Source organism: Elaeis guineensis, chromosome 5, assembly GCF_000442705.2.
Source record: "Elaeis guineensis isolate ETL-2024a chromosome 5, EG11, whole genome shotgun sequence".
In the NCBI taxonomy this organism is placed as follows: Eukaryota; Viridiplantae; Streptophyta; class Magnoliopsida; order Arecales; family Arecaceae; genus Elaeis; species Elaeis guineensis.
Window position 1 is genome coordinate 43,989,759 of NC_025997.2, and position 26,987 is coordinate 44,016,745.

Below are 26,987 nucleotides of genomic sequence, written 5' to 3' on the forward strand. Positions count from 1 at the left end.
ACAAGGTTTTAAATCCCGTGGAATGGGGGTGTCTCGATTTTCACTCGGAAGGGGACGCCCCGCATCCTGCCCTGTCCCGATGGCCGTCCCGATCAGGCATCCTGATATCCGCTTGGGACACCCTTTTATATATATAAATAATATTTTTTTGAATTTATCTTGAAGTTTTACTAATCTATTTATTGTTTAAATGTATTTGAACTTTAAAAGTGATATATTTATAATAGATCAGTTCTATTTAATACTAACGCTTAGATGCATTATAATCTGCTAGGTTATTGAAGATCGTTTGTTGATTATGAAGCAAAGATTTCTCATAATTGACGCATCCATAAGTATTTGATAAAGTAAAAATATCAAAGTTTGATGAAAAAACTATAATCCATACAATTTGAGCTTAGTTACTTGTATATGAAAATATGAATATGCTAATAATTTTAATGTTACACAAAATAGATTCATTAGTTTAAGATAAACATATCAAATTTCTGCTAATTCCAGGTGGAATGCCTATGATGCTCATAAACATCTGGATCCTGCTTATAGTCGGGGCCTTGAATATGATGTCAATTTTGATACTGAGCCCATCCTTGATCATCTTGTATTTGATGTTGACCAGGATAATCCTCTTGATAGTACATTGGGTAAGAGACTGTCCATCCTTGGTTAGGATAATGAGAGGTAATATCATACCGTGATCTGAAAAAGTATCCATATAAAGGTGGATACTGCATATGAGAATACTCCAGATATGACCATTGGGAGGATACATCTGAATCATTCGTAGAAGCACCATGATATGCACTTTGGCTATTTGATGCTCCAACAGATTCTATTCTGGTTGATAATGATGATGATCTAGCTTGCTCAGACTCAAACCTATTTCTCAAAGCATCTTGCTCCATCCACGTCATAAACTCCGAATATGCTCGACGTCGACGTTCCTCGGTTATTCTCAACTTTTCATGAAAATGATTCAAAGTATCTATAGTCTATGTGGCACGTCCTGCAACAATTCTTCTTCCCCTCCTATAGGCCAGCAACTCATCCTGATATCTAGATCTGGATCTGGCTGCATGGTTCTGGTCCTGTGTAGCATGGGTGAAATATGTTTCTTTAATAAAATGACTGATTCCATATGCTTCACTACCTCCACCCCGACCATCATGATCATCAGATCCATTATCACTCTTGCTATCATTATCATCATCGCTATTATCACGAGATGATCTAGGCAATCGAAATCTGAGGGCTCGGGTGTTTCAGTATGACTATCTTGAACATGCACATTATCAATTGCCTCTAGTGCATCAATTATTGTTTTTCCTTTTGATTTAGACTTTGCATATCTTTCCTCAACTGCAACTCTCTGGCTCCCCCTCGAGCTTTGATTGACTTTTGCTTGTTGACTTATTCTACCTCTACTACTGATCCCAATGCCCTGACTTTCTTTGGAGATTCTTGTTTGATGTCTTGAACAAACATTCTATAATCAAATCATTGATCAGAATCCTCAGATTGTCTGCTATCCGATCCACCATTACCTCCATCAGTATCTTGTATCCCACTTTGAATGGGGCATAAATGAGAGGCCGCCCATTGGTCCACATCTTGTACCCCTACTTCATGTGCTATTCTTTTGCATGGTCGGGGGGATCTCCTGGCTCATCCAACATCGATGGGTCCTATGCCTCCTGATCTGCAACCTAGCTTAACATAGGATCCTCCTCATCATGGACAAAGTCCTCTTCAAATGGGTCATCTTGTTTGGGCTTTTTCCCCTCATTGACATACTTAAGCTTTAACGTCGTATTATAGTGGACAAAAATTAGATCTCTTAATCTTTGTGAGGTTAGATGATTTTTTATTTTCGTATGGATCAGGGCAAATGTACTCCAATTGCGCTTGCATCCATTTGATGAGATAGTTTGTGATAGAATTCAAATGGCAATCTTTCTTAGATTTGGTGCAGATGTGCCCCGCTGGATTAACCACTCTGCTGCATTCAAATAATACACATGTATATAAATGTTTAAGTCCTCAACTATACATAGATGTAAAGATAATAAAAAATAGTCCCATATTAATATCTGATGATATTTTAGATATGGATCGACATGTTCCTTGTTCTCCAAAGCTCCCTTTCCTCTCTAAAAAATTTTTGTCCTACCTAATCAATATAGACTTCTCATTGAAGGTCATTTAATTTGAATAAATTAGTATAATTCAAAAACATATCAACAATTCTACTATGATAGGCATCTACTCATTTATTACCTCACTTACAGCCTTTGTAGTTAAGTCCAGATCACTTTCTAGCCTATATACCACATTCCTCAGGGCCATCAGAAGCTCCTCATCCAAGGCAATATTATGGTCATATTGATATTAGGATTTAAATAGTAGACTGTACGAAAGATAAGAACAATATTGATTAAAAACAAAGATATTCACAGCTTATTCGATAAAGGATAAGTGAGAGTTAAGATTCAAACAAATTTGATCTATCAAGTGTAATTCCTTCCCTATTTGAGTATCCTATCTGTCTTCAATGATATGCAAATATGGTGCTGCTTTCTTTTATCCTATTGCAGCTATAATCTCTTCTTTATAGACAGACATCTTGAGATATACATAGCTCCTTTGAGGGAATTTCTCAGATCTACTATCTGTAGCACTACATACAAGGGCTCTACTGCCTTAACCATCTCAGAGCACTTATCCAAAAATTATTACTCAATATAATACCCTCAACATGTCGTCCATCATTGGTCCTTTGATATTTGGAAGCCCTCCATTCATCAGAAGTCATTATGGCTCTCAAATCAGACTTATTATCAAGAAGGCTCTTCAATGCTATGTAATTAGTGGCAAATCTTGTCAACTTCAGCCTAAGCAGCTCTCCTTGTACATGTTTTCTCATAAGAGCAAGTATCCAGGTGTGATTGTAGATTTATTTTGATACTGTTTGTCCACTATCTACTGCAGATTTTACCTTAGGTAACTGTTTGATATCCTTCATCATCAGGTCTACACAATGTGCTGCATAAGGGGTCCAATACAGATGTTGCTTTTTCAGATCTTTTCCTGCTTTCATATAGTTTGCCCTATTATCTGTGAGCACTTGGACGATATACTCTTCACCAATCTCATCAACTACATCCCTCATCAAGTCCAAAATATCATTAGAATTATGTATTTTATCTGAAGCATCAACTGAATTATGAAAGATGGTCATCCTATCACAATAGACTAGGAAGTTGATAATACTCCTAGTAGGCCCAAACCAACCATCACACATCAATGTCATTCCATAAGCGTTCCACTCCCTTTATAACTTTCAATCAAATATTTGATATCTGCGACTTGTTGCAAATATGATCCATATATCTTATAGGGTGTAGGACGATCAATATCTGGACCGACTTTCTATACCGAACTAATCATCGATCGAAAGTACATATTTGCTGCTGTCCATGCTGAAATATGGCTAAAGTGAAATCAATTAGCAATTGCCCTTCTTATTTGTTTTTTCTTATCTTTATTTATATATTCATCAATTCATAGTTACTTTGACTATGCCGTAGGGTCTAGATCATGGATACTAGGATCTCTTGAGTTTTTTTACTTCTTTCTAAAAGCACCAAACAATGACTTGATTGAAGATGATTCCATCCTCGTGGACTGACTCCTTTCTAATCCAGCAAACTGTAAACGTGAACATGATCTTTTTCCTACACTAGAACCACCACCCTTCTCAAATTGAGAACATCCAAACTGTGCTCTCTATCTCAATACCTCCTCATTTTGCCATTGGTCTTGTCGAGAGGCCCTAATAGCCTCCTGTAGATGAGCTGTCTTTGAAGTTTGAATCATCTGGATCAAAATAATCGTCATTATCATCCAAGTCTGCATGAACATGTGATTGAGATGTTCAACGATCAAATACTTTCCTTCAAGCTTTTGATGCTATTTTTGTCTCTTTTCTTTTTGCAGATGATTCCTCATCATCGTTCGAACATCTGCAGGTATCTTTAGATACTTCTTGACATCATTGAAGCCACCCTCCAAGTGTTGCTTCAATCGGGTGACTCCACCTCTATTTTTTAGTCCACAGTAATTATATTTCCATTGATGCCGATCCTTCCCCATTTTTTCAAAATGCCATCTAATATCCAGATCCTTATGTTGCTTGCTATCGAGATCCGTCTAGTTTAAAAAAAATTATGACATTAATAATTATGAGTATCTAGAAATTGGATTTAAGTTGCAAATGCAATATCCATAATTTTCTATAGTTATTATAATTTTTTGATATTTTTTATTATTTTAATTATTTATTATATTCAATTACCTACCCATTTCTATATTTAGAATTTTTTGTAATTTCTAAATTAAAATTTTATAATCAATAATATTTATTTTAATTATTTATTGTATTTATTATATTCAATTACCTATCCATCTCTATGTTTAGGATTCTTTTGTAATTTCTAAAATATATTTTTCTAATTTCTAAACATTTTTATAATTAATAAAATTTCTTCTAATTATTTATTATATTTATTACATTCACTATGTACCCTTTTCTAGGTTTAGGATATATTTTTATAATTTTTAAAATTTTTATAATTACTAAAATTTATCTTAATTATTTATTATATTTATTATATCCAGTTATCTATCCATTTTTATGTTTAGGATTTTTTTTGTAATTTTTTAAATATATTTTATAATTTATAAATATTTTTATAATTAATTAAAATTAGTGTAATTATTTATTACATTTATGACATCCGGTTATCTATCCTTTTCTAGGTTTAGGAATATTTTTATAATTTCTAAGAATTTTTAAAAGTAATAAATTTATTTTAGTTATTTATTTTATTTAATATATTCAGTTATCTATCCATTTTTAAAATCTATTTTAATCTTTTTATCCTCTTTTTATTTATTCTTCTGAGTGTTTGTGCTCTCTTATCTCTTTATAACTTGGGTATTATTTACTTGATTTAACTTGGGTATTAGACTCTTAATATCTTACCATTTTAATGGAGAAATTATTACATGGATTAATGTACTATTCTAAATCCTAGAGTATATGCATGGTAGATAACAAGCATCCAGATATGGTTTTAAATTGTTTGAACTTCGAAGGCAGTGGGTAATGTAGCAGATAACTATTGGACTAGTCCAATAGACCTAATCCATCTAATAATTACACATTTCAAACGATCGAAAAAAATTTAAACCAACCATTCTAATATGACATATTACAATAACTTTAAACCAACCATTAATTATTATGGTCAAATTTGATATCACTATTGTAATGGAAAATAATAGTAAGAAAAATAATGACAATAATTTTTTAAATTATAGTTTATCAATTGAAAAAATATTTAAAAGTTTTATGGTACATAAGCATGAAACATAACAACAAAGGGGGGAGTATAAATACCACTAGTAAGTCCTATCAAGTTTGCTATATGAATTGTAGAATCTTCCTTCCTCTTGTCGAAGCGGTATGAATTGTAGAATCTTTCTCTTTTCTCAGATAAGACTCTGAGATGCAACAATACTACCTTCAAAATTTGCTGAATACTATGGCCGTGAGAGATTGAGCACTGGACCTCAAAATTTATAGGGATACATTATGTTAAATGCTGTCGCGTGGAGACTAATCTGTCAAGACTAGTCATTCTGTGTGCATAGTCATGTGTGAAGGTTAGCTCCGCACACAATCAATCATGCATGAAGGCTATTCACGTGCACAGTCAGAGTGCTTTGAGGGTCGTGTGGGGTACGCAGAGCCAAATCGTGCTTCACGGGAGTAGGTGATGCGTGTACACACAGGCAGACAGTTCACATGCAGCATGTGCCAACCAAACCCAGTCACCCATCATGCACAGGCTCAATCATGCGCATCACATGCGGGCTCAACCGGATCATGCACACAAGCCAGCCGAATTAGGGTGGTTGGGTGCTTTGCGAGTCGTGTAGGTGGATCAAATGGATGAGGTCGAAAGGGAGAAAAATGGCCTCTACAATTTTGATACGGATCACTTCCCCTCTGCTGCTCTCTAACCTCTCCCTTTCTCATTTCCTCGTTGGAGATCCAAATGCCTCCCTCCTTCCTCTCTCTTCCCTTCTTCCCGAACGGCTCCTCCCTTTTGTTTGTGCTCCTTTCGACTCCTCCCTTCTGGCGGTGCTCCTCCCTCCTGATTGTGCTCCTCCCTTCTGGTGATGATGCGATGATAGTGGAAAAAAGGTTAGTATGGCTCCCTTCGGACCCTTCCTCCCATGCTCCTCCCTTTTGTGCGATGAATCGAAAGATAGGGCGGCTATATCGATAAATGATCCGGTCAGGAAGAAGGCGGGATGGCCGAGATAAAGGCTGGATGCTTGTTTCGGGGTCCCACACCCTCCCAGGTGCTGGATTCTCAGAGGAATGGGATGGGATGGCCCTCATCCCGTCGGGACTTAAATCATTGCTCTCAAGTTTGTTGCTCAAGGGTAGTATAGATAAGTAGCTTGAAGAAATCTCTTTATGCGTTAAAAGTCTCCGGTAGGATGGCAATTGGGTCGGGTCGGATATAAATAGGTCGGATTAGATACGGGTCGAACTAGAAAAACCCAAACCTAAGCCCGACCTGTTTATTAAACAAATCAGGTTTTGAAATCCAAACTCATTTTGCTTAATAAATAGGTTATCTGATCCGACCTGTTTAATCCTTTTATCTGAGTAAACCAAGTCTGCCCAATTTAAAAAAAAAAAGAGACTGAAAAGGGGTCTTCTGCTCCACTTTGGTGACCTGCATCATTGCTGAGCCTCTCCGACAGCCTCGACCCTACTCGATTGCATCTCTGTTCTTGACCCCGCTCTCAGGCAGTCCAGCTCGACCACTTGTCTACCCTTGGCCGCTCTTCGCCCTTGCTGACCTTCGACTGCAACCTCACTCTCAGTCGCGACCCTGCATCCTTACCCTCGACCCCACGTCTTCGCCGACCTCTCTAGCCATATCGATGCTGTTGTGATATCCCAAATCCATCAACCTAGAAACTATATGAATCTAAAAGCATGAAATAAAAAAATAACAAAAGGGGGCAAATTGTGCGATGGAAGAACTCTCGAAGGAGTCTTCCTCTGATTCGGACTCCAAATCTCAATGGAAGTCAGATTTCTTCCAGCTTCCTATTCCCCCTTCGGTCCTATTTAAAGGGAAGAGGTCTTCCCTCTTCTTCCCATAAAAAATCAAGACCTAAACTGAAGAAAAGTAGTTGGAGTTCGTCGAGCTTTCACTGATGGTTTTTGCGATTCCCACGGCTTAAACACCATAAAAAATGAGGTAAGAATCTTTCAATCTTGAGCTTATCTGGTTTTTCGTCTTTCATAGCCCATAATGCTTGATTTTTCGGCCAACAATCGCCAGATTTATCTTAAGAAATCCCTCCCCTATTAAGTTTTGTCTTTCTGCCCCTTTTGGATTTTTTGGCATTGGTGGCCATTGCCGACTGTCAGTGTAGGGTCCACCAGTTGCACCATTGCAGCGCCAGCCATCATCGGCCAGAGCCAAGCTAGTGGTGACCCACTGTTCCGAGATTCAAAGGGGAGAAACTATTCCTCTGTTTTTTGGTGTTTCATCCTTGATTTTCCATCACCATGAGCCACCGTCAATCATCGGATTTGGGTCGTCGGTCACCTTTGTGGCCTATTCCTCCGGCCATGAGCACCATCGGCTGCCTCCCGTGTGTCTGGAATAAGGGGAAGAAGAATTCTCTGTTCTGTTAAATAAACGAAGAAGGAAGAAAAGGAAAAGAAGAAAAGAAAAGAAAAAAAAAAGAAGAAAAAAAGAAAAGAGATATGCTCTCTTCCCTCTCTTTTCTCTCTCCCTCTAGACTTCCACTTCTTTTTAGAAAGTCCAACTTTCTCTCTCCACCTCTTTAGTTTCTCTCTACTATCTCTCTAAGAAAATCCTACTTTTTCTCTCTAAAATCTCTCTAAAGATGCCTCTTCTAGAATTTTCTGGACCTTAGGAAGATCCTTTAATAGTCTTGATAGATCTTGATGAATGGATCTTGGTCATTGACTGTTGGATAATTGTTGGTCCCCATCTTGATCAGGCCGAGCATCATGAGATCTTATCGTCAATTGTATCGTGGCATTCTATCTTGATCCTTGATTTGTAGTGGGTAGATTTGATGCTCTAACTTAGACCGATTGGATGTCAGATGCTACTGCATAGCTAGCCAGCCCTACGAGGATTTAGGATTTTTTATTTTGAAAATAATCATGACTAAAGTTTGATAAAAGTATGATTTTGGATATTAGGTTTTGAATGAGAAATTTTTGAAGTTATGTGGATTAATTGGAGCACATGTGAGGTAAGTAGTGATTTACCTTCTCTAGATTTTTCATTTATATAATATTATTTTGAGTATTGAATAAATTGTTAATGGATTTATACATATTTATGAATCGTATGAAGAATGTGTTTTGAATTGGAAATTGATATGGAATTGTCATAACTGTTTACTAATTTGAAATCGTATATGCATATTTTGATTTGATTATGAAATGTATTATTCTATGAAAAGAATTTTGATATGAATCGGTTTTGGACTCTCAGCCTGATTATGTTCTGAACCCTACCAATTGGGGGTTATGCACTGGCACTCTGAGCTCATGATTCTATTTTTGATCCTGCTATAGGGTATAAGTGTGATATTCTGGCCTCGCCATAAGGTATAAGTATGGTATTCCAGCCCTGCTACAGGGTATAAGTGTGGTATTCTGGTCCGACCACAGGATATAAGTGTGGTCATAGTGAAAGGCTGATGTGTTAAGTGGCATTTGTTTTGATCGGATTTGTGAATATGATTGATTTTCAGAATCAGATATATGATTATGTATATAAATATTTGAAAACTACTAACATTACTGAATTTATGTTTTGAAGATGAATTTGATTACGTTTATGCATTGATTAGTGATAAATTATATTTTGATATTAGCAACTTGTATTATCACATGCATTATCTAGTTCAAGCCAAAGATGCTCTTATGGATCCAAACACTAAACTTGTGGGAGATCAGGGTGAGTTATTAACTAATCCAAGACAGTATAGGAGATTGGTTGGGAAATTGAATTAGGCCAAATATTTCCTTTATAGTAAGTGCAATGCCTCAGTTTCTGGATGCTCTAAGGACTGGTCACTGGGATGATGTAATATGTATTTTGGGATATCTTAAGGGTGCCCCAGGCCGTGGTTTATTATATAAAAATCATGGACATACTTAGATTTGAGCAAGGATTCAGGTCCCAAAGGGATGTTCGGTGGAACACTAGGATCGGGTACCATCCTATGTGTCGGGATAGGGTGTTCTGCTAACATCCCAGCATCTCAATCGGGACATCTTTGGGACATCCTCTGTCCCAAGTGTCAGGATGGGCGGGCGGCGGCGCATCCCGTTCCATGAGAAATTTGGGACAGTTCTGTCCCATGGAATTTTAAACTTTGGATTAGAGGTTGTCAAGGTTTACTGAACCGGTGCCATCGGCCATATTGGTCGATTGGCGGTATGGTTTGGTATGATTTTGTACCGTGTCGTATCGAGGCGAATCGATGAAGGAAACGGAAGCCGAACCGGGAGAAGAAAAAGAGAGAAATAGAGAGAGAGGAAGAAAGAAAAGGGAGGGGAAGGAGGGGGCGGGGCCGTCAGACGGCGTCCGACTGGCCGCTGTGGCCACCCGATGGAGTAGTCCGCATGGATGGCACCGTAGATTTTTTTTAAAAAACCCGTAAACAAGTGAAGTCGGCAACTGGTTGCGGACTTCACTAATTTTTTTTTAAAAAAAATTGTGAAGTCAGCAACTGGGTTGCCAACTTCACGTCTTTAAATCAAAGAGAAAAATCCCACGAGCCCTATTTTGTTTCAAAGGAGGCAGACCGACGGAGTTGTGGAGGCCCTCCTCTCGCTCGACCGCCCTCAGGCCCGTCGGCGTGGTCTCCCCGGCCATCGAGGGCCTCGCGATGGAGGCAGTGCCCGTTTGGTAGGTCGCCTCCCCCTCAAGCACTCTATCTCTCTCTGTCTCGCTCTCTTGAAAGTCTTATCGGGCGATACGGGGCTCAGAAGCCCTTCGGTGGCCGTAATGGGCCACCGGCGGCCTCCGGCGGCTCCTATTTCCCTCCCTTTCCTCCTCTCTATTTCTCACTTTGTCTCTCTTTCCCTCTTGGTACTGCCGGTGTACCGAATTTACTAGCCGAACCGTGCCAGTTCCCTGCCGATCCGGTACGATACGGGGTGTACCGGCCGGTTCGGCATGGTACGGAAAACCTTGGAGGTTGTATTTAATGCAGATTGGGTTGGATCTCTATCTGATGGAAGGTCTACTATTGGGTTCTGTTCTTTGCTAGTGGTAATTTGGTATCTTGGAAGAGTAAGAAGCAAAATATTGCTGCGAGATCTAGTGTAGAGTCTGGATATCGAGCCATGGCCCTCACTACATGTGAGTTGATTTGGTTGAAGCACATGTTGGAAGGATTGGGTTTTAAACAATCACATCCCATGAGTCTGGTGTGTGACAATTAGACAACTATTCATATTGCATCAAATCCAGTGTTCCATGAGCGAATCAAACACATTGAGTTGATTGTCACTTTGTTTGAAACTCTTACAAAATGTGATTCGTACAGAGTCTAGGAGATTAGCGGCCAATTAGCAGATTTATTTACTAAACCTTGGGGTGATTCCAGAGTGAGTTATATCTGTAACAAGCTTGGCATATATGATATATATTCTCCAGCTTGAGGGGGAGTGTCAAAGGTAATTAAGTATATGCATCAAGGGCATTTATGACACTGTATTATTTTGTTATTCATATAAATACAACAGGGGTTCAGACCTAGGGCAACCAACCCCCTCTGATTTGCAACAGATTGAAACAAAATTTTCTGAAGCAAATAATGTTTTCATTTGGAAAACCATTTCTCATGGAAAGTGGTTTCACGCATGCATTGAACCTTTTTGGTCATGGCTGGAAGCATTGGTTTGAGTATGATCCATGATTTTAGGGCAGACCTGCATAGTGGATAGGATTTGAGGGGTGGTTCTATTTACCGAGCTTATCATGTAGTTCAGTGTTGACCTTGGAGACTCGTTATCTTGCCTTTGCAGATACCTGGGACCGTGATCCTGATCGAGCCACTACCGATCCTTTTGGCTATGCAAGTCAATTTCCAAACCAAAGTTCTTTCAGTTCCAACTTTGACCCACTAAAATTGGTCAACTTGCAAGCTGAATTTGAGCTTATAGTTGTTTTTAAAGTTGAGAAAGTTTAGGCTTGACTGACTTATTAGATGAGCCTCATATGCAGCTTAAACTCAGGTTATTCTCCAAAGTAGCTTGAACCAGCCAAATCAAAGTATAGTTGGAGCAACTTTAACATAACTTGGTTCATTTCAATTCCTACCAACTGGTGTTTAAGCTATTAAACATTAAGTTAATAAATGGCCAAGACTCTAAGTGCCTAGTAAACATGCATGAAGCATTCATCTTAGTATTTCCACCCTTTTTTGGTACTAAGCATGCATCAATGGAAAGACGTGTCTTTTCGCCAGATAACTTATCATTGATTAATAAAGATTTATGATGCTAGCTAATAGATGTGTCCTAAGCATGTACACTTGATTGTTAGAAGAAATTCCAATTCACAAATTGAAAAAACTAGCTGCATATTGGGATAAAGAAATAAACAAAGATATAAAAGAGCTCGAACTAAAAGATAAATATTGTAAGAAATCATATAGTTCCATATAGTTACTTAAGAATATTCGATGTTTAGGGAGGTATTCGCCAAACATTTAAATAAATTTAATGAAGAGCAAACACGATGTAAACATGGCTATAATCCACTACAGAATAATGTTGGTTAGGATCATAGATGTCACTATCCATCACTAAAGCTGTGTGTTATGTATAGACAATAATAAGGATATGAGCATAAATATAATTTAGATCAACTACACAACATTGTTCTCTAGGTAGATCACCTTGGCAAGGATCTGAGGATTGGCACCATCTTGTTCCTCTTCAATGCTGTCTAGGATGATAAATGTCATTTTTAATATTGAAGCTCTAACCAACTACAGAAGATATGTAGTTTCTATTTGAGCAAGCTTGCTGCATGAAATCCATCTAGTTCAAATGCGCTGTTGGCCTCTCTCTAAGTAAAAAGCAAAAAGTGGAAGTGCAGCTGAGTGGACCCTAGTTCAATATAAAATTGATTTTTTAACATGCATCATAGATTTACTGAACAATGTTCTTGTCAGGTGTTTATTTGGTTCTTGATAATAGATTCAGATGGTGGACCTCTTTCCTTTCCTTACAAAGCACAATGACCATATTTTGTTTCTTATTTGTTGTCTAGAGATAGCAACCCAAGAGAGGGATGGGGGGGGATGAATTGGATTCTTTAAAATTTAAAACAAATATATGCAGTATTGCAAGATCTAAGTGTGCTTGTGAGGTGCCAAGAGAGAGATAAATAACAACAGCATAAGATAAAAGAAAATTGAACATGCAATCACAAACACAACAAATATATAGTGGTTCAGTGCTAAACTCAGCACCTATATCCACTTCCTAAGATCTCCCACTTGGGAATTTCAACTATAATCACTCGTGGATTATAGTATGATTTTTTACACAGGCTCATAATCAAATCTAGTTGGTTTTGCTTAGGCTCACTGACCATAATCTTCCCAATTAAGTGCCCCTTGACCTAGCCAAATACAATTGTCCAATTATAGGCTTGGACCAGCCTAATTCTCTAAGTTTCTTCCCTAAAAAACTTGTTACAATTTAAGAATACAATGGGTAAACAATTTAAAGCACAAATAAATGGAGCTCTTTAAGGCTCAAGGAAGTCAATGATGAAGACACTTGAATGTGTTGACTTCCTTCTTGATTGCTTGGGGGAGGCTTGAAGGTATGCTTTGAATGATTGCTTAATTGGTAGATTACACAATAAATGCACTCAAGCTCTCTTCTCAAATAGATTAAATAATAGAAGGTGGAATTGAATGCTCTCTTGAGTTCTCCTTTTCTTTTTGCTTAGGTGCCTTTTTCTTTGCTTGGATGTGCTTTTATTGTGTTCTCCAATTCTGTTATTGGCTTAAATAAGTCCAAAATTGCCTGCAAGTGTTGAAAGACCATTGGACAGCTCAAACTAAGCCGTTATAACCTTTTTCTGCCGGTTAGAACCATTTTCCAAAAGTAGCTATGGGACCAGCAGATGCAAAGAAGTCGACTCTTGATCCTTAGGGGTCGACTCATATTAGTTAGGAGTTGATTGGATTCTTCAGGAGTCGACTCATATTAGTTAGGAGTTGATTGGATTCTTCAGGGGTCGACTCGTATTAGTTAGCCATTCAAGAATCGACTTGACTACTATCAGAGTCGACTCTTCTATAACTAGGGTTGACTCATGAGAAACTAGGGTCAACTTAGGAACTGACCAATTTTAGCTGCTCTTTGTCTTTATCTTGAGACCAATCAGGAGTCGACTTGTGTCTTGTTTTGGTATCGACTCGAGTTCAGACAATTTTTCATTGCTCTTTATTTGTTCTCTAAAACCATTTTGCGGTCGACTCTTATTCTATTGGAGTTGACTCGAGATATGCTGGAGTTGACTCGAGTTCTACTATTATTCTGTTAGAGTCGACTCTTGTTTTATTTGGAGTCGACTCGAGATATGCTAGGGTCGACTCGAGTTTAGACAATTTTTTACTATTCTCTGTTAGCTTCCTGAGACCATTCTAGGGTCGACTCTTGTTTTTTTGGGGTTGACTCCTGTTCTATTAGAGACGACCAAGATATGTTGGGGTCGACTTGTGGGTTGTGCAAGTTTTCTTTAGGCATGCTAGAGTCGGTTTAAATGTCTTGGAGTGGACTCTTCTCTTCTTTCCTTTATCAAAAATCTTGAGAAACTTCTTTGACTAATTTGAAGAGGGCTTTTTCATGATTGTGTGCAACCTTGGAGCATTAAGATTCCCTACAAACATATCTTAAGCTTACATTAGTACCAAGTGTTAAGTATTTGGGCATCATCAAAATCAATCCTTGAGTCAACACTATTCAATTATGATTCTGCTAACCCTATGAATAAAAATAAATAGCATAATATATTGTAATTTTTTAAAAAATAGCATGATAGGATACTTGGGTATAATGTAGCTGAGTTTGGATTTTAATCCAATAATGAAAGGAATCAGCATCATCCATATACTTGAGCAATCATGCATGATAATGACATGCATCACAACTTGACTATGAGGGGTTTTGATTTCTTAGATGCTACTTTTATTCCATAATTGAAATCCTAAAAATACATTTTAATTATCCAATGTTTGACATGCGATAGTTTTTAATTTAGTATATATTGAGTTTTCCTAAAGCATTAAAACCATGACAAATATCTTTGTAGTTTATACAAATGTGTCATATCCATCAAAATTTCAATGTTGTATAGTTTGGTTAACAATATTATCAACTAATAGATTTGATTTGCAGAACATCAGTTGAAACATTTGCAATAGATGATGAAGCAATATTTAGATATGAATTAAGCCATGCTTACATATTGAACTGCACATTTTTAGTTCAACCTTGAATTCAAAAGGACCATGGCTCCATGTATCTCTCATTATTGATATTATTAATTTAATTTAATATTATTTTATAATATATTCTTAATGTATCTCTCATTATTGGTATTTTTAATTTAATCTAATATTATTTTTATTATATATTGGTCGTGCTCTTTCTATTAGAAAATAGTATAGCTAATCTTAATTTTGTTATTTAAATAGAATTCTGCTTCTTCTATGTCCAGCTCCCAAGTATAAATAATATAAATACTTTAATCAAGAAGTAAATAGTTTGAATTAAAGAAATTTTCTTGTCAAAGAAAGCACTTCACTTTGTTAATGAAAAATAATTTGAGTAACAAAATAATGATTATTAGTTACCTATTATTTTGTGAGACAGGCTATTCTATGAAAACAAAGGGTTTTTGTCTATCATCTTTTTTGTATTGACCACTATTTATCATAAGTAATGATTTTTATTGTAGTATAAATTATTTTCTATATTAGAATATTTTGAATTTTAGTAATAGTCTAGAAAAGTAAACATGTAGATATGTTCTAGGAAGATTAACCTGAGAAAAATAATGGCCCCTTTTTCTATTATGAATCTTATGGTAGGAAAATGGTTTCAGTCACGGTCTATTTTTTGGCATTATGCAAGGTTATACTCACAGTTTTTGAATTAAAATATCAAATTAGTTTAAAACAGATAGTTTATTATTTTATAATTATTAATTCTATGAATAATTAACTAGCCAAATAATGGTGAATTTTTCTAATATTACACATTATTTTCCATCCTAATAACAAACAACAATTGTTTTTTGCCATTCAATTTTTAGAAAATAACATCTTATTATATCTTATTATAAGACCATGATGAAAAAATGTGATTATTATGTTATTCAGATATAAGTATTATAAATATTTTAAAATTAAAAAAAAATCATATTATAGATATATGTAGCATGCTAGAGAAGAAATCCTAGAATTATTTGACTTGACAATTAGCAAAAAAAAAAAAGCATCGATGTGCAATGCATGTGCCAGAAAACTAGTGTAACTGTAGTGACTGTCACTTGGTTCTATTACTTTTTTCTATTCATTCCATCAATGTTTAACATACAGTTACAGCCATTTTTTGCTTGTCTCATGTTTTGTTATTTTGATGATTTAATGAGCTTCCTAGTTAGACATTTTGCTTGTTATACTGAGCTCTTTTGCCAACTAATTGTTGATCTAGCATTTTGGGTCCGCGTGAAGTTTGTTATGGGTTGTGAAGTTACATTCTGCTTGTTACCTGAGTTGTATGGAACATCATTACTATAACCATATATTTCACATTATGACCACATGGACTGTTGAGGAAATAAAGTACCACTTGTTTAAGCTATCCTTTTTCAGAACAGTTTCAAAACTTGTCTAACCCTTTGCTAGTTTTCAAATATATTGAAAACGTGAGTACAAACAAAGTTTTATTCAGCTGTTGCTTGTTAGTCAAGCATTTGTTTAATGCTTTTTGTTTTAATTTTTTTCATCTGATGCGTTGGCATTGGTTCTTAGGGGTATAAAGGAATACTAGATTGTAGGATTGAACATATTGGTAACCACAGGCATCGCTCTGATCAATTCACAGTCCTAGTTCGAGGAATTCCTCTTTGTACAGAACACAAGGCTCATGGATGCTGTGTTGATCACTTTTTCTCCAAGCACCATCCTTATTCCTATCAAGCTTATCAAATACTTTATGATGGAAAAAATGTTGAAGAACTACAGGTAAGCGTAAATAATCAATTACCATTGCTAAGACTCCATACTTTTTTTAGTATTGTAAGATGTATTTGTTTGTTAAAACCAATCATATTGTCTTTATAATTCAAGGTGTAATTCATGTATGTTTTTGATTCAGCTTATTCTATATCTTGCTGAAGGTTGATTTTTCATTAGTTTTGAGTCTAGGAGATCTTATAAGACATGTTCAGTTTTATAATCGTAAATCTTACCCCTTCAAGTTCAACCATATATTCAGTTGGCTAAGGTGCTCTTTGATTTTTCATAAAACAGTGTACTTCTTATAGTGGAATCTATGATAACTAACATAAGCATTTAGCAGTAAAATACTGTCTTACTAAATGAAAAATATAGGAATACATCATGCAGTCTCACTGTAACCTGATCTGATCTCCTTTATTAAACACGCATCAATTTTCATCAGCCTATGTTGACATTGTGCAAGAGGTTGCCCATATATCACATATGAGGTCCCTAAACAAGTTCTTTGTTTACATGCTTCATCAAAATGGGATTCATAGTCTCATTAAAATGTGAACATAACTGACTAAGCTCACCTACATGATTAGCCTACCATGAAGGAGGCTTAAAATTGAATCAAAAGGATAAAAATGATGGTAGAATGAGAGTACAGAGACCATCCTTGACTTGTTTGAGAAAAAGAAAAGGGCATGCTTGAATTTTTGGCTAGAACATGTTTCCCTCAATAGTAGTCACTGGATGCTCTTTCCACAATCAATTGGTTGATACTTAACACCCCTCTTAGCTAAATAACTCTTTTTTTTTCTATCATTAACCATCAATAAGCTAGTTTGCTACCGGCGAACATTTGTCCAATGTAAATTGTTGAATCATAGTCACTTGAATGTGATGCTTAAAGTGAAGGATATGCATAGGATAATACCTTGACTATGCTAATAGTATTGAGTGTATGATGAGAATCTAGAGGTCCAGGGACCCTACATGTGTTAGTTGTAACAATGTCGTGTCCTTAATCATCTCCAAGGGCCAATCTTTTATAGGCTATCATATCCTTGTGGGCTTTACAATGTCCGTAATGGTTTGCATCTTGCATGGCATGAGTAAAATATGACTTGCCAGTGAGCAGACTTAGGCTAGGTGTTTGTGAGTCACATGTTATTTCTGCCTTCTTGGCCACTAGATGCATCATCGCTTAAAAGTAATTAGCATCATTGATTGTATCACCAAATCATTTGGGCAATTAGTTATCCAAGGGTTCGATAATCTCAGAATCTGAGTGAACATGCTCCTCACCAACCCTTGCCAATGGATCTGCAGCTTGTTGCCTAAAGAGACAATCCAAGATGGGGGATGAATTGGATTTTCAAAACTTTTTCTAACTTAAAACAGATATGTGCACTAGTTAATTGAAGCATGTGTACATGCAGTGGAAGCAGTGAATGAATGAGTAGATATCTAAAGTAAAAAGAAATCAAAGCCACACACACAAAGATCAAGTTTTATGGTGGTTTGGCATCAAGCATATCTACATCCACTCCCCAAGCAACCCCTTGGGACTTTCAACTATAATCACCAAGATTACAGTCTAATTGTTTCATTGGGATTACAATTAAACCTAGTTAGTTTTTCGAAGATGCACCAACCAAAAACTTTCCCCCAAGCCTCTTCTAGGCTTGTACAAATCCAATTTCAGGCTTGGATGAGCCTATCTCCAAGTTTCAATCCCTAAAACTTATTACAAACAAAAAATTGAATAGAACATGAAACATAAACTCAAAGCTCCTTAAAGAGCAAGTATAGTATTGTTGAAGCTCAATCTGAGGAGTTGAGAAGCTTTTGCAATTAATGTGCTCTTCTTCCTTTTTAAAATCAGTTGAATGCATAAGAAGCAAGTGGTTGGAGTTGAAGCTTTCTTTTTGAATGCTCACTAAATATAAAACCAGAAATTTGAACTCTCTTTTTGCTGTTTAATGCACTTCACTAATGTTCTTTCATGTTCTCTTAGGTTCTCTTGCTTCATTGAAGTCTTTGGCACCCATAAATCCTTGTTAACATGTCCAAAAATGGGTTTCTAGTCGCTATCGTTGGAAGTCGAGAACTAGCCGTTAGAGGGTTTTGTGCAATTCCGTAGCTTCTGAAAAATCAGCCATTAGAGCTGTCAGCCGCAGTGGAGTCGGCTCTAGCAGATCAGGAGTCGACTCAAGGTTTTCAGGGGTCGACTCAAGAATTGTTCACAGAAAACCACCTCTCTATCTTTTCTGAGTCAGTTGACTCGAGAACTATGAGAGTCGACTCGAGCTCTGTGCCAGCTAATACCTACACGCTGGAGTCGACTTTGAAACTCCTTAAATCGACTCGATGTCTATGCCAATTGATGATAACATGCTAGAGTTGACTCAAATCCTTTATGGGTTGACTCTAGATCTTTTTCACTTGAATTTTTCATAACTTGACCTTCTTTAAGTTTGCTCTTTTGAGTCTTCAAGATGGAAGTAATAGGCATCTTTGAAACATGGCTCTAGCTTCTTGAAATCTCTTCTCAAAAATTTAAATAACTCGTTAGTATTAATTATATACTCAAATATTTTGTTATTCATCAAAATCAATCTTAGAGCCAACAATCTCCCCCTTTTTGATGGTGACAACTTTGAGTATACGCAAATAATATGACCAAGTTTAAATGCTTTAAGATTCGAAGATTCAAGTGCATTATCAAGAATTGCTCAATACATAACATGATATAGAAGTAGATCAAATCATTTGAAGAGTTTAACCTTTTGAAAAAAGATTAGAGGCTATGGTCCTACATATGATATCAGAGCAATAAATACATTTGGTTAGACTTAGATCTTTTAAGAGTTCTATAGTTTTATCATGATTTTTATGACTAATCAAGCTAGATTTCTTGATTTCAAATTAAAAAGTTCAGATTGCTTATCAAGAATTCAGATGCTTTATCAAAAATTCAGATCGCTTAAATTTTCATTTCTCCCCCTCTTTGATTTGACCATTATTCTCATCTTTCTCCTTATTATTGTTTGCTTCTTATTTCTTTCTATTTCAACATTGATACCATATATCATTACCATCTCCCCCTGTTTGTCATCATCAATAAATGAAACAATCAAACACATAAGATTAATATGTAAGAAAGGGAATATCATTCATTTCATAAAAATATGATGTTTTACATGATTGTACTGTATACAAAAAATGCTGCCACTAGCAGTACATCAATCATCAATACATCAAAGTAAGCAAAGTAAACAATGCATAAAAGTATATGAAATGTATTAAAACCTAATCCTAGACCTAGTCCTCATTAGAGGAGACCTCTAAGGTAGTAGACGAGCTAGTCCTAGATATAGAGATTCCAATCCTCCTACTTTTGGTCCTATTGGAAGGACCAATCACAAAAGATGGAAACCCTATATTGCGTCTAGTGTAGGTCGTAAAAGGCAGTCTAGGTATAGGCTGGGTAGAGGTGAATGATTGGGTAGGTAGCTAAGGAGGGGTGCTTTAGGATGGCTGTGAAGTAGCTCGGCCACGACCACTAGAAGGTTTTGCTGCTGCTACTGCCACTGTTGTTGCCACTCCAAGAGGGGCAAATCGCTGAAGGTGCCCAACTAACTGCCCCATGGATATCAGGAGTAACATGGTAATAGATTTTTGGGTTGTCCCCAGACCTCTGATCTCATCTTGAATCTGCTAAACTCCTATTTCGATCCCCTCCCTGAGTCGTGCTGCCTCTCGAGTGAAATCAGAGAACTCAACTGGCTCCATATATCTCTCTCTATCCCCCTAAGCCTCCATACTGATCTTAGTGCTAAGTTTGCTAAGTTCTGCCTGTATTTGCTCTGATCGAGGTCTCAGTCCATCAGAACAATCTCAGCCATTCAACTGATCATCATCCAATCTAAAGCTAAAGGGCTGAGAGTGCTGAACTGCTACTGGGAGAACTGTTGGTGGTGCTGATGGTGTCATTGGGGGCAAGGTTATCGAAACCATCCTGAATCGGGTGGTTCGGGCGTGCCGAATCAGACCGGCGGGGAACTAGGATAGTTCTGGCTTGGAAAGTTGCACACACCGACGTCGAGGGAGAAAGAGAGGGAAAGAGAGGAAAAGAGAGAGAAGAGGAGAGGGAGAGAGAGGAGGATGCCGTCAGAGGCTAGCGATGGCCTGCTGCGGCCGTTAGAGGTCTACGGAAGCCTCCACAGCTCGGTTCGCCCGATAGGGCTGTTAAATGAGAGAGAGAGGGAGAGAGTGACTCACCGGAGGGAGGACGGGACGGTGGAGGGGCTGTTGGAGATTTTCGAGCATCCGCCGTGGCTAGCAGGCGGCAGAAATCGTGCGGGTGGAGTCGCAGCTGTGGAACAGGGGCTGTTGGCCCTGTTCATGCATTGGGCCTTTTTTAAAAATAAAGATGAACAGTGAAGTCAGCAAATCATTTACCGATTTCACTATTTAGGAGGTTTTTTAAAAAAAATTAAAAATAGTGAGTTGGCAATCGTATTGTCAGCTTTATTTTTTTGATTTTTTTTAAAAAAAGTAAAAATAGTGAAGCCGACAAAGGAATTAATAACTTGGATATTCAAAAAAAAGAAACAAAAAAAAATTATACCGATATCAAATCGGTATGTCGGAGTGTACCATATATTGGTACGGTATCGATACCGTACCGTACCAATCGGGCATCGGTACGGGCTCCTGTACCGGTACAGCAGACCTTGGTTAGTAGTAATGGTTCTTTTTGAAACCCAAACCTTAACTTTTTATCTATTCATTAATTTTCTGAAATCACAACAATAAGCTGTGTCCTACATTACCACAACAAAAACAAGTGGTTTTAAGAAGTAATAGGTGATTATTTTCCAAAGAAATTTTTCAAAAATTTTTGTTTCTTTTGTGGTTTAAATCCAAACCCAGCTTTGTTGAAAATATCTCTTTGGCTACTTAATATCATTTATAACTTTTCAGAACTATAAGTAAATCTTTCAACTATAGGCTTGTACTTTTCAACATCTTTCTTTAAGTCTTCATTTTTTTCATCAGAAATTTCTTTTTCTTCAAATTTTTTTCTTTGATCAAAGTCTGATTTGAAAACTTAAGATTTTTGTTTTTTAAATTAAACTTTTTAAGTTCATCAATTAAATCATAAAAGACTTCTTGCAACTCATCAAATAAGAAATCAGATTGACTTTCGGGTTTTGCCTCTTCTTCTTATGTCATGAGGCATAGATTCACTACTTCTTGTGTCTCCTTATCTGAACTTGACTCTTCACTACACTCCAAGTGGCCGTCATTGCCTTTTCCTTCATTTTTTTGGAAGACTTCTTCAATAGGTGACAATCTATCTTGAAGTGTTTCGACTTCTTGCATTCAAAATAGATGGGTGGCTCTTTATCTTTATCTTCTTTCTCTCTTTCCTTGGCTCACCCTTGGAGAATGGTCTCCTTTTGAAGTTCTGCCTCTTATTCTTTATAAAGTGTTTGAACTTTCATGTTATTAGGCCATTTTCTCATCTTCATCTCCTTCTTCCGAGTCTTCACTCTCTTCTTCTTTGGCCGTTGACTTGAGAGTGATCATCTTTCTCTTCTTGGCCTCATCTTCCATGTTTTGCTTCATGGTTAACTCATGAGTCATGAGAAAATCAAGAAATTCTTCTAGCGGCAAGGTGTTGAGGTCTTTTGCTTCTTAAATGGCTATCACCTTTGCCTCCCAAGATTAAAGAAGAGACCTAAGAAATTTTCAGACAAGATCACTGCTAGTATAAGATTTATCTAAACTGCGAGTAAACATTTTAGTTATAGGTTCATTAGGTTTCATTTTAAATAATTCATATTTATGTATCAGCATATTAATTTTGGATTTCTTCACTTGATTAGTACCTTTATGGGTGACCTCAAGTCTATCCCATATCACTTTGGTAGAAATACAGGTGGAAATCCGGTTAAATTCATTAGCATCAAATGAACAATAAAGTACATTTATGGTTTTAGCATTCAGCTGAGCCATCTTCTTATCAATGTCATCCTAATTCTTTTAGGGTTTGGAAGTAACATTGCTATCTACTATGACAGTGGATGTGTGTGGTCCATTGATTATGATACTCCAAAGATCATAATTGAGTTCTTGAATGAATATGCACATGCATGCTTTCCAATATATATAGTTGGGGTCATGGTTCGCCGTACCGGGCCGAACCACCCGGTACGGTGCGTACCGAGCCGGACCGGTCCCTTACCATTCCGGTTCGGGCTTTTTTTCGGAAAAAGACCCCGAACTGCACCGAACCGGGCGGTTCGGTGCGGTTCGGGCCCATACCGCCCGAAATCGGGCGGTACGACTCGGTTCTAGACCGATTCGGGGTGAACCGAACCGTACCGCCCATAGGAAGGGGGGAGGGGGCAAGGTGGCTCAGTTTGATGAGGATCTTGTGTTATTTTCTTAATATCTGAAATAAAATAAAACCTCAAGCACATCTCTCTCTCTCTATCATATCTGTTATACCATCTGTCTTGTAGTATCCGATATGATGTATTATATCATATTGATATGTTATTTCATATTATACCAATATTTGGTACGTTGTTTTGTACCAAATTGAAATATATATCGGTATTATAATAGAATGGTGTCAGTATAAGATCCGGTATCAAGATTGTAAAGCTTGTACCATGTATTAGTTCATCGGAATCCAACTCGTAAGATGAATTTGATTTGATTTTTCATCACCAAACAGATGGAAATGCCTAGGGAAGCATTCTGAGAACTTGAGAGGAATCTGAAAGAAAATTTTGAACCTCTGATAGCTAGTAATGGAGGTTCTCCGCCCCAACAATTACTAAGCATTTACCATTACCCTTCTCCCTGTTTGGTACCATGACTCCTTGCTCATTTAACCCTGTGCATTTGTACCGTTTTAAGTATTCGTTTTCACAACAATTAATCGCAGTTGTAACAGATAGTTTAGAGGCCTCAACAAGATTTTAAAATAAAAATCTCAGTATTATAATCACACAACACTCAGCATTTATGATTAAAAAAGAAGCATGGGCGATATCTAATATTCCAATTAGTAACTCAAAATGGCATCATAAAATTGAATAATATCTGGTTGTATCAATATCATAAATCTGTATATATGTCTCAGAGTTAATGAAGAAATTCTTATGGTGGAATCATAAAATTGAATAACTTCTGGTTGCATAATGTTGTGATGTTGGAAGCTTAAACTGTTATATGCGATATCATATAGGATCACAATTGGAGCAAGATTTTTCATAAATAAGTCAAATAAGAGAGAGTTCAGGTATTTTACCATCCTAATTTTAATCAAGTTAAATGGTTGAGGGCTTTATGATGTGTTCTGAATCTTCCAAACCCATTTCCTTCTGCATGAAACTGATTCGATTGCAACATATGGCTATTAAGAGTCTTTGTACCGCAATCTAACTCCAAATTGAACCCAAATATGTCAATAATATGCAATATAATGCCATATTGAAGTTGTATTTATCAATTATTAACTTCAAAAATTCAAAAAAAAATTTGAAAATCGAAAAAAATATTGTGTATGGGTACCGGACCGGTACGTCTAGGCGTACCGTGTGTCGGTACGGTACGGTACCGTACCATATCGCACCGGTCTGGGATCGGCATGCCGTCCGGTACCGGTACAGCGAACCTTGGTTGAGGCTATTAAACAAATGTGGTTGGCTTGTAGACTGCCCTTCGGCAAAGGAAACAATCAATTAAGGTGCCATCTGATCTTTTTCTCTAGGTCACTAGATCAACAAGTGAAAAAGTTCTTGCTCTGATACCACTTGTTGCCCAGAGAGACAATCCAAAAGGGGGATGAATTGGATTTTCAAATTTTTTTTAACTTAAAATAGATATGTGCACTAGTTAATTTGAATTATGTATAAGTACAGCAAATGAATGAGCAGATATATGAAGCAATAAAGCAAGTAAAAAGAAATCAAAGCCACACATACAAAGACCAAGTTTTATAGTGGTTCGGTGTCAAACGCAACACCTACATCCACTCCTCAAGCAACTTCTTGGGAATTTCAACTATAATTACTAAGATTACAGTCTAATGGTTTTATCGAAATCACAATTAAATTCAATTGATTTTTTCAAGGTGCACCAGCCAAAATCTTTCCCCCAAGCCTCTTCTAGGCTTGTACAAATCCAATTCTAGACTTGGACGAGCCTAAGTTTGAATCCCTATTGAAATTTATTATAAACAGAAATTTTAATATAATATGAAACACAAAATTAAAGCTCCTTAAAGAGCAAGTAGAGTGTCATTGAAGCTTAATCTGAGTAGTTGAGCAGCTTTTGCAATTAATGTGCTTTTCTTCCTCTTGAAAATCAGTTGAATGCAGAAGAAGCAAGTGGTTAAAGTTGAAGCTTTCTTCTTGAATGCTCGCTAAATGCACAATCAGAAATTTGAACTCTCTTTTTGGTATTCAATGCACTTCATTGATGTTCTCTCTTATTCTCTTAGATTCTCTTGCTTCATTAAAGCCTTTGGCACGCATAAATCTTATTAAGATGTCCAAAAATGGGTTTCTAGCCATTAGGAGTCGACAACTAGCCGTTAGAGCGGTTTTGTACAATTCTACAGCATCTGAAAAACTAACCGTTGGAGCTGTCGGCCGCAGTGGGGTCGGCTCTAGCACATCAGGAGTCGACTCATGCTTTCCTTGAATCGACTCGAGGTCTTCAAGGGTTGATTTGAGAACTGTTTACAGATAACCATTTCTTTGTCTTTCCTAAGAGAGTTAACTTGAGAACTATGAGAGTCGACTTGAGCTCTGTGCTAGCTGATACCTACATGTCAGAGTCGACTCTGAAACTACTTGAGTTGACTGGACGTTTGTGCCAAACTGCCAATTGATGATAATGTGCTAGAGTTGACTCAAATTCTTCATGGGTCAACTCCAAACCTTCTTCACTTGAATTTTTCATGGCTTGACCTCCTTTAAACTTGCTTCTTTGAGTCTTTAAGATGAAAGTCATGGACATCTTTGAAATATGGCTCTAGCTTTTTGAAATCTCTTCTTAAACACTTGAACAACTTGTTAGTATTAATTATATATTCAGATGTTTTGTTATTCATCAAAATCAATCCTAGGGCCAACACGGCTTTCTTTTCTTCTTATTTCTTGTTACTCTAAGAAACATCTTTCTTCCTATGGCTACTGGACTAGCTTGGATGGCTTGTTCGACTAGGCCCACTACCACAAACTGGCCCCACCTATCTAACTGGATTAGGTTCTATGTGACCTCTCCTTGGCATTTCACTGTCATATATATAGATGGATGTCTCAGACAGAGCATTGCAAATCTTGATTTGCTCCCCCTCAACCATTGTGGTTGTTCTTGTTTTTGGGCATCGATTGGTTTACGTGCGGCATGTGTCACTTTTCCCATTATTATTCATTCACCCAATCTTCCTTGGTTATGACAGTAGCTGGTTGAGGCGATGTTCTTGGTTTATTAAGCTCTTGTTGCTGCTGCTAACTCTCAAGCCAACCAATCATTAGCTTCTCATCATCACAAAGTTACTACGAGTGGGTTATCATACTTCAATATCTTTTGGATGCACTTCAGTATGAGCTATAGATTCTAGTGCATATATAAGGTTCAATGAACTGGTAATGGTGATCATATCGGCAAGCAAGCAGTGTGGTATAGTACTGATATGTACTATACAAGTTTGAGGAATACTGAAATTGGGAGAAGGGAGAGGGGGAGGGTGGCAGTGAAGGAGTGAGAGAGAAAGGAGAAAAAGAGGGGGAGGGTGGCAGTGAAGGAGTGAGAGAGAAAGGAGAAAAAGAGGGAGAGGGGCGAAGCTGCCAAGGTCTCCACCTTTGTGGGGTCAAACTGCTGGGACCATCATCATCTTCTAGAGAGAAACTGAGAGATAGAGGATGAAACCATTGGGATCATCACCATCTTTGAGAAAGATAGAGAGGAAAGAGAGAGGACGAAGCATGTAACTATGGTCATTAGTATTGGTACGTTTTTTTTTTCCTTTAACATACGACCTGAGGCATATCCAAATCAGGAGAAAGGAGAGGGAGAGGGTGGAGAGAGAGAGAAGGAAAGCGAGAGAGAAAAATAGGAGAAAGAGAGAGGAGGGGCGAATATGCAAGGTCGTCATCTTCAAGAGAGACTGCAAGAGAGAGGAGAGAGAGAGAGGGGGTATAGCCACCAAGATTGTCATCATTATTAAGAGAGAAACTAAGAGACAAAGGAGAGAGAGAGGGTGAATTTGCCGAGGTTATCATGTTCGGGAGAGAGATTAGGAGAGAGAGAGGGCGAAGCATGTACCTGTGGTCATCGGAGGCTGCGATAATAAGAGGATGGCGTCAAAACCCTAACCTTAGCCGAGCATGAGAGGGAAGGAGAGAGTGATTGGGAGGCAAGGGGACTTAGGATCTGCAAGGGGCTTATAAAGGTAGTGAACCATCTTGAATCAAGCAGAACCTATCGATTCTACTCAGTTTAGGTTGATTAGCCCAGTTCGAGGACTATTCTGACTCGAA

At 37.3% G+C, this 26,987-nt stretch overlaps 1 protein-coding gene across 9 annotated transcripts in view; it reads left to right on the forward strand.

The window, feature by feature from the left end:
* Positions 1–26,987, forward strand: part of LOC105033375 (CSC1-like protein At3g54510) — a 161,963-nt gene that overhangs the window by 40,014 nt on the left and 94,962 nt on the right. For 8 of the 9 annotated variants that reach the window (XR_012141515.1, XR_012141516.1, XM_010908142.4 and 5 more), the window contains one exon: positions 16,216–16,428. Coding sequence is in view for 7 of the 9 variants with exons in the window: in XM_010908142.4 (XP_010906444.1) it covers positions 16,216–16,428 (213 nt within the window). In the remaining 2 variants the exon portion in view is untranslated. The remainder of the gene's footprint in view (positions 1–16,215; positions 16,429–26,987) is intronic. The other variant, XM_073257923.1, reaches the window with a different exon arrangement.